This window comes from Perna viridis, chromosome 10 (genome assembly GCF_037379345.1).
Source record: "Perna viridis isolate PV_CMFRI_1.1 ecotype Kerala chromosome 10, ASM3737934v1, whole genome shotgun sequence".
NCBI lineage: Eukaryota > Metazoa > Mollusca > Bivalvia > Mytilida > Mytilidae > Perna > Perna viridis.
This window is the reverse complement of record NC_142454.1, coordinates 22840244-22849820: the sequence shown is the minus strand read 5'-3', so window position 1 is coordinate 22849820 and position 9577 is coordinate 22840244. Positions and strand designations below refer to the sequence as shown.

Sequence of the window (9577 nt, the reverse complement as noted above, 5' to 3'; positions counted from 1 at the left end):
AAGTCAACATTTAAATTAGGCACTTGTGCATAGTACACAATGTATTCTTTTTTTGTTTCTATTTTCATGTAGATTTCATAACAAAGATAGAATTTTGCATTGAAAATTTTTTGTTTTATTTGTAGTCTTCGGAAAGTTACTGAAAAGTTTGAAATAACATATCATATTATTTAATTAACATATCATATTATCTAATTAACATATCATATTATCTAATTAACATACACAAAAAAAATCATTTACTACAAATACTTGTTTTTGTAATTCTAAGAAAAAAATATTATTCAATTGTTTAGGGTCAAAGTTGTAGCATGACTCCTTATTATCCTAGAGAAATTACCCTTGAAGGTGAAAAACTATATTTTTTGTAGTTTTAGCCATTATTTTTAAAACCAAAATAGATAGAAAGAAATTTTCAATTGATGAAATTATCCTTATAACAAGACCTACAAAAAGTCTCCATTGGGTCATGGCTCCTTGTTATTACCCATGGAAGGCAAAAAAATAAAAGTCAATATCTTGACAACTATAATAGGTAGAAAGAAACTTTCAATTGATGAAATGATTCTTATGATCAGCCCTACAAAAAATTAAACAGAGTTCTGGTAAGATTTCTGTTAGCAGTTACTTGCCCTTAAAGATTAAGAAATTGCCATTTTGCAGTTTTTTTTGGCTTATATTTTGAGAACCAGAGGCGATAGGAAAAGGTTTTCATTGCTGGGAATAGTTTTTATTCCTGGCATCAAAGTTCATTTGGCAAAGAAATGAGTTCCAGATGAGTGATGCAGGCCCTTTACATGGGTGGATATAGACACTTTTAAAAGAAGGGGTGTAATACAGTGTTCCTCAAAAAAATGGAGGTGCTAGGACTTTATTTGCCATTTCTTGTCCATTTCACACATGAAAATGACAAATTTTCCAAAAAAATTTCTAATACAATGGGGGCATCAAGCCCCTGCACCCTTCCCCCCAGTCCACCACTGCTTCAGAACCTCCAGTTTTTGGTGGTTTTTTTTAGATCAAGTATAATTCCCCAATTTATTTACATTCTACTTTTTGATTACACCAAACCAAAAATTTGTATGCATGTGTGACCACAAATAATTTGCATTCAATGGTATGGCTATGTCATCATCATGGCCATTCATAGACACTTTTTTAAGATGTCATTACCTCAGTTTTAATTTACAGACTGATATCAAATTTTGCAACATGTATTTTGGACAACAAATAGAATTGGGTAATGATCAAGGCATTTCATAAAACTTTAGTGTCTTTATCAATGTTCTAAAATCTGTATTGTTTGAAAATGTAAATTGCTTTTCCATAACTAATCTGGTTCAGTAAACAAGAGGCTCCTTTGAGCTTACATGGTTTTAAACCATATGGAGTTCTACCAGCCACCTTAAATCCTCTGTGAAGTTCTGTCTTAGGAGTTTGCAGCCTCAAATATATAGTCATAGTAAGAATGAGTTGTGTTTACAACCATATGAAAAAGGGATCATAAAATTCAGTTAAATGTAAGACAAAGGACTTCCTATCTATGGTGGAAAGGGGTATTGCTCAACATAAGATGCTAGTAGTCAAGTCGTCTGGCGCAGCCGATTTTAATGGGGTTTGTTAAGAATTTTCAACTATAGGTCAGGTCTAGTAATATTACATGAAATGTTTCTCAGTTGTTGAGAGGCATGTGTGTAATGTAAGTTTAACTTCAAAATGTTATGTACGTTGAGTAAATATTAAGCTGTCCATCATATTCCAGTCCACCTTTGTCACAAACTGTCCTGTGTGCATTTTTTATTTAAAATCCAAATTACAATACGAGTCAATCGGAGTTAATAATTACTATGCTTGCTCAAAATGTTCAGTGTATGAGTTTAAGGTCGTATCAAAATGTTAGAATGGCCTAAAAAGAAATTCCTATTGAAAAATAAATGCGGATAAAATTCAATCTGTTATTACAATATTCGGCTCGTATTCAAGAGGGAAATCTGTACAGGAAAGAGACACCAGCATATGTTAAACAGTTCATATGAAATCGTTAGCATTATAAAATAAAACATCCTCACGAAGTCCACGATCACAATATAATGAAGTGGTCGCTGTAGTCCAGTAATAATAAGTTGTAAAACAAATTGTCTATAAATAACACATCAACCGTGTAGTAGGAAACCCCAAAGTTTAATTGATTGATTGTTGGTGTTTCACGCCTGAGGAGCGATATATCAGCTATATTTAGGCGATGAACATGAAATGATGAAATGAAAATGGGATGGGACGCAAGGATAATAAGGTCGACGAATTTTGATTGCCACTGGAAATAGGGAGAGGTGGGTAGGGTCGGCGGCAATTTAGCCTCCTCTGGCGGATCGCAAAGGCTAAAGCAGGATTCTTAATGTGCGAGGAACGTGGCATCTTTCCCAACACGTTGCACCACCATAGTTTGCGGTCAGGTTTCCCGTATGATGGCAGGACGACCTCAGCATGTAGCATGCCAGGATTACCCCATTCAACCACCTGAGGTACACATCCCAGTTGTTTTGTGGGCAGATCGCCTTGGTCCCCGGTCAGTCTATTCAGTTGTCTTTCACGACAAGCCTAGCATTGCTGTGCATGGGTCTATTCGTACTTTTGACTCCCCGGGCCTGCATGGGGCCCCAAAATTGGGAATACTTTGAATCTGAAATTAGTTGTGACAATGACATTTTGAAAAGAACTCTTGTGAAAGAAATTCTGCTTAATACGGTAGTCTTGATTTTCTTTTGTGAATGGAATTCCACTGCTTTACACTGCATTATACACTTTATTTTACTTAAGATTATCTTTAAACTTGAATTTAGTTGTTCATGCCCTAAAAATAAATAATATGGTCTATTTAATTATCGACAATTTCAAGGTTTCATTGCTCAGTAAACAGTTATAAATATACGCGTAGATCGATTTAGTGTTTGTAGGCATGTTTTGGATACTAAATGTCCAATGATATTTTTTATGTAAAAAAAAATCATTGTCACGAACGCACTTAAGGAGGTAGACCTAAGGTAAGGGACACAACTCTAACAAATCATTGGAATGTTTGTATTCATCATTTTACAACAATTTCATGTAAGCATCAAAGTAACTTGGACTGACTTTATTCTGTTTCAAAGGAAAGCTTCAAAGGCTTTAGCAATATTGAATATAATACAAACATATCACTGATTTCAAGAGTTATATCCCTTGCCCCCATATCTACCTCCTTAAGTGTTATGTCATTATTATGCCCCCGCTTCGGAGAAGAGGGTCATACAGTTTTATCCTTGTCGGTGTTGCCGTCCGTAACATTTTTTCCGTCAAAGTTTTCTCAACTTCTTAACACAGCGGCTTGCAATTTTACCATATTCTTCTTGTAGGTATGTCATATGGTGGGAAATATTTTCGGAAAGATTAGATGACAACTTTTGTTTATAAAGGATTTTGTTTATTGTTTAACTTTATATTTTTGAATGTTGAAATTTCTGTCGCACCTTTTTCTGCAACTACTCATCACTGTGGTTTGAAATTTTAACACATTCTTCCTGTAGGTATTGAATTTTTGACAAAATTCGACAGTTTCCTGTTTACCGAGGATTTTGTTTATTTCCCTTACATCGTGATTTAACTATAGTGAGCCATCGCTCACACATTTCTTGTTCTTATCAATTTAGATCGAAGATGGAGCCATCGCTCACACATTTCTTGTTTTTATCAATTTAGACCGAAGATGGAATTCCAATGCTTTACACCTACTTTTACTAATGTAAAGCATTGGAATTCCATTCACAAGAGATAGCAGTCGCCAGAGCCTTCAGATTTGTAAAGCCTGGTAGCATCTGTAATTTTCTTATACTACCGCAAGAAAATGGTCCCATTGGCATACCCCATTAAGGTTCACATACAGATAGTTAGGTCCACTTTGTAGGTATTACTAATATGTTCATTTCAATTCTATGTTATTGACAACAATAAACAAACCCAATAAACAACTTTTACTGCGAACTTAATATGCTGATTAATTTAGTTTGTAATTAAAAATAGATGATCTCTTATCAGTACCTGTTTATTTATATGCATTTACCCGAATAAACAAGTCGCTCAGTGTCGATATATTCAAGTTGCCTATTTAATTTTAAACGCGTAATAAACCATTTGATGTTTAGCTAGAAATAAAAACCCTACATGTATATTAATACAACTCTTCAATCATAGAATTGGAATATGAAGAGGAATGCTGAGTATCAATTGGAAGAACTGTTTTCAGATATCTCATGCAGGCCCTGGCGGATAAAAGGGGCAGTTGTTCCAATCAAGACACTTGTATAAAGAAAGGGATTTCATGCTATTATTTGCCGCTCATCTTTTGGCCATTTTTGTTACAAAAGGATAGCACAACCCCCGAAACCATCCTGATGTATCATTCACTGTATCGTGTATTTTATTAAGGTAACCGCCTCGTGACATCGGAAGCCCGGAGATGGCAAACACGGTGGCATAGGAATTTCGATAATGCAATGCTCGGGAATTGTGTCATTTTGTTTTGGTCTGGTGTTATTGCTTTTTGCAATAATCATTCTATTTAGCTATTTTGGTCATGTGTGTGCTATTATAATAGAGCTGTAGGTGCTCCAGGGCTTTAAAAGTGCATGTCTAATGTTTTCTGCACATTGCATGATTGGTGAAGTTATATCACGGGGGCTTTCTCCCACTATCATATATGCAACCCGTCTATATATAATAAGAAGTATTTGGTGGTGATACCTGTGTTTATTTATTAGATTGGTTGCAGAGCAGTATATAGTAATATGTTCGATTTTATTAGTGGGAAATGAGTTGAAAGGATCCCTCTTTTCGTGTTATATACTAGTCGGGCTGTATATTTGATATTAGGAGCAAGCCCCTGTGATTATATCGTGTATGTTAATATACGTGTCTCTGGATAGGGTGCCCAGAAACTCAGCGCTTTTACATGACACATAGGTGTCTATGACTAGTAGCATTTGAGCAATAAAGCTTATCAACTGAGAAATATATCTAGTTGAGAGGGACATGTTTTTAAAGATATGATTTCAATGATTGTGGCGTAAGTTTGAATAATTTAACAGACACTTTCGACCTGGAGGTCGATGAATTTAATTTCGACCTGAAAATAATAATAAAAAAAAACTGGTAATAGCTAATTAGTAGTTTGTAGTTCAATTATGCACTATGTCGGAGAGTTTTGCGTTCATTCATCTAGGTGTTCCATGTAAACCGATATCGAACCTGAATATTACGCAAAATGGCGCATTGCTACGATGCATTATGAATTTTGATGTGTGTGTTTTTAAAATGTCTTTCGTAATCAAGTGGTGAAATCAAAAATAAAACAAAGAGTTCAGTATTAACCATTTATAGAAATATTCTTATTTTCAGTAAAGTTTGAATTCGATTCCCGTACTTTCCTTTGATCCCATATTTTTTGTAATATGACGATTATTTGAGGCGTTAAAACTCAAACGATCGATATAAATTGATTCAGTACACGAGTACTTTGATTTATTATTTCTAGAGATACGGTCAGTGTTAAGAGTATAAAATGATTTATAGTACAACGCATGCAGTTTGTATCAATGGAAAAACAAAAAAGACAAATCACCACTCATAGTAATGTAGATAGTAAAATGTTGGGAAAAAAGTCTGAATCCTTACTTCGGGTGCTTATTACATATGACATATTGACCTGAATTACCACGATCTGTGAGGTTTAAGACTTCAAATTTAAGTGTATGTGTTGTTTTGAGGATTTCACTTAAAAGCTTTAAGCGATTTTATATATTTAATAAGGCCATAACAATTTTAATTCAAATAGGTCTCTTACTTACAACGTGTTTCCTGGTTAAAGGTCAAAAGTTTGGACACAGCATCTTACGTACTACAAGATTTCTTAACCCTCTTACCTTTTAATCCACGCGAGTTTGAGTTCATGAATGACAAACAAATACAGTACTGATATGTTGTTTTAACATATTTTTTTTTTAAATTTTGCTATCTATGGCCACTAAAGTATGTAGTCATGGATTGTAAAATGTAAAAAAATCGTTCAAACTGTGTATGACATTGGACGGTAATGTAAAAAATCGTTGAAAGAACATTTTAGTATATTTTTTTGTCACTCATGATGTTGTTTTAACGATTTTTTTTACCATTTATTTTTACATTTTACTATCCATGGCCGATGTTCTAATCACCAAGCATTTTAGTAAAATCGGATTAATAAATCTAACCTCAAAAGGGCATAAGACACAATTGTGTTCAGTCAGATCAATAAAAATGTAGTGCATTGGGGGTTACATTAATTGTAAGTAAAGTCATTTTCATTGAATAAAAACATAGGATTTGGTGGTCATTCACCTTATATATGGTTTAAGCCCACAAATTAGTGACTTCATCGGGATGTAGTGGATGGTACGCACAGTCATAGACCTGTAATACAGTGCAGCTGAGTAAAGTTCGCCTAACTCCATATTTCCCATATAAGAATACAATATCAATCAGTGGCGGATCCAGAACTTTCGAAAAGGGGTCGCTGACTGAACTTAGTGCAATTTGTTTCCATTTCTTTTTTTAGTTATCAACCATTTTTCGAGCATATGGGGTGGGCCTCTCGCCTTCTCTTTTTGTATCGGCCTATGGATTGTGCTAGATAAGAAACACACCGGGACGCATGTAGTAAAAATAGTACACTCATTTCATATTTGGAGAAACGATTATCAAGACGATTCTATATCAAGATTTAGATGAAGTAAAAAGACATCGAAATAGTATTAAAACATCTAAGTTTTGGCAGGAAGAATCTGTAAGAGACGAAAGTATTGATGTCTATATGGAAAAAAGTAAACATGAATTAAAAAGGCATTTCGCTAGATTTACTAAAATAGTGTCACGATGCTTTTTTATCAAAATTTGTATATTTCATCTAGACGAATTTCACAAGCATCTAGTTGAAAACAAGGAATTAGATATAGACCTTTGATAGAAAGTTTTTTTTTAAGTTCTTCTGTAGGATTCAAAGAGATCCTATTCAAAAATAAAAGTGCAGATGAAAGCTGTCCACTGGAATACTTAAAGTACTACAGAAACAGTCTGTGGGGGAAATTTCGCGCCAGAATTTTTACTCCGCTATAACCAGTCAAAAATATTTCATGATATGTGAGTGTATAGCCCCTGGCCGTTCCAAGGATTTTAACAGTTGCATTGATAATCTTGATATACATGTATGATGAATCCCCCTGCCTGGTTTTTCAGACATAACCATTCTTTGAAAAATCCCGTCCCCCAACTGCCTACATTCGCTGTGGCGGAACTGTTTTCAGTTCTGTGGGGAAAATGTCTGCGAATACACTCATGATCAATTTCTTTTAAATTTACACATTAAGTGTAACCACAGCAGATGAAATAATTACAATATGGGTTAGTTCCCTTACTGGAATTCTTCTCAAAGAAAATTTAATTACTCTCAAATTCCTTCACCTGTCGGTTCCCGTGGTGAATATGTACACAACTTTTTGAATTTCTGCATAATTAGTTGCTAAGAATGAAGGTAATATATGCACTGATGATCCATAAAATCTCATCTATTTAAGTGTAAACTTTTTGTTTCGTTTCATAAAAAATTTTACCACTCCAAACTGAACTGGACATCGGAATACTATTGGCATCATCATTGTTACCTCGATCATGGCGTTTCTTTTACATACAAGTAATAATTTTCAGCACAAGTAATGAAAGCTATGGGGGTATGCTCATTGCTGTAAGCAAAGAATTCATGAGCTCTGAAATAAAAGAGCTTCAAACTGATTGTTAAATAATATGGGTAGATTTACAAATTACATCACAGACACAGGCTAGACAAATCATGATATCTTCTACTACTACAGACTCCCTCTGACAGAATATATGACACAAACCTACACCAAATAGTAGATGTATTAACTTGAAATGAACGTACAGTCGAACTTCACTCGCTCGCTCGGATGGCTCGAACACCCGGGATTTCTCGAACACAATTCAAAGTACCAAAATTTTCTCCTATAAAATCAATATAAATAACCTTGAATTTCTCGAACTTTGATTTCTGGAAAACTCGAACCGACTAATCGGTCCGTTCATTAATAAATCTTAGAGAATAACCTTCACTAACTCGAACTCATCAGCCATTTTGTCAGCTTGGGTAATAAAAGCTGTGAAAAACTGAAACCCTATCATTAATCAGTGTCATTTTAGTTAATTACAGGTAATATTTAAGTCATCACTAATTAGGTAGTTTTTATCTTAACATAAAACTGATTGAAGTTCAAGAAAGTTCCAGAGTCGGTATGACAGAAAATCGGATGAAAACAAATTATTGACCAATGAACCCACACTCTGGACGTTTTTAAAAGAAAACACAGCATTTTTAATGTCCACAAATCAACATAATCTTCCGAAAGCGAATGAAAAAGATCCACGATCTAGCACAACTTCGGAGGAAGTAAGCAATTTCTAACGATGAAGTTGAACTCTGACTGGCAACGAAAGAAATCTGGAAATATACGAACTTCAATTTCTCTAACTCCCAGTAACTCGAATACTTTTCAATGGTCCCTATGAGTTCGAGCTACCGAGGTTTGACTGTATCTTATACTTGATCATGATCAATAATCCAATTTATATATACACATTACCACCAATAGGATCAAGTGACCATGACATTTGTCTATGCTGAGGCAGACATTTGGCTATGAGCAGTTTCAGTCTGAATAAACTTATTAAAACCAATCCTTATAAGACAACAGACCTAGATAACATCAGTGGTAGACGGCTAAAAGAATTGTCTGTCTCCTTTTTACAAAATCATATGCATCTGGAAAAAACCTAACGACTGGAAACATGCAAATGTCACCCCTGTCTACAAGAAAGGAAATAAACATAGACCTGTAAGTTACAGACCAATTTCATTAACTTGTATCTGCTGCAAGTTAATGGACCATATTGCCACTTCACACATCATAAAACATGTAGAGTCCAATAACATTCTTTATGATCTCCACAGATTTTGCCACTCTCGCTCATGCAAAACACAACAAATACACTAACTGATCTGATCATTATGGATTTCGCTAAAGCTTTTGATAAAGTTTCTCACTGTCATCTTATCTACAAGCTAAATTACTATGGAATTTCAGGCAAAACCATAAAATAGACTTCAGCATTTCTGACTACACTCAAAACTTAGTCTTGGCCCGCAAGGTATCCAACACTGTCACCTCTGGTGTACCACAAGGTACTGTATTAGGTCCTATTTTATTCTTGGTATATATCAATGACCTTCCAGATTATCTTAAACACAGCAAACTACGATTATTTGCTGACAACAGTATTACATACATGCCTATTAAATCAAAGAATGACTGCCTTAAACTACAAAGTGATCTTGAGGCAGCAGCAAAATGGGAACAAGACTGGCTAAAGGCCTTCCACCCTGATAAATGCACTGTTCTCTTTGTTCCAGTAAACAAAAACTTGTCCAACATAGTTATAT

General features: G+C 34.6%; 1 protein-coding gene across 1 annotated transcript in view; it reads left to right on the top strand.

Annotated features, from left to right (window-relative positions):
• The first annotated feature begins 7482 nt into the window (after window positions 1-7482).
• The window catches only part of LOC148605002 (WD repeat-containing protein 19-like), a 29269-nt gene continuing 27174 nt past the window's right edge, over window positions 7483-9577 (top strand). Inside the window, exon 1 of the mRNA XM_088549139.1 lies at window positions 7483-7597. Within this exon, the coding sequence (XP_088405265.1) occupies window positions 7592-7597 (6 nt within the window). The 5' untranslated portion in view covers window positions 7483-7591. The remainder of the gene's footprint in view (window positions 7598-9577) is intronic.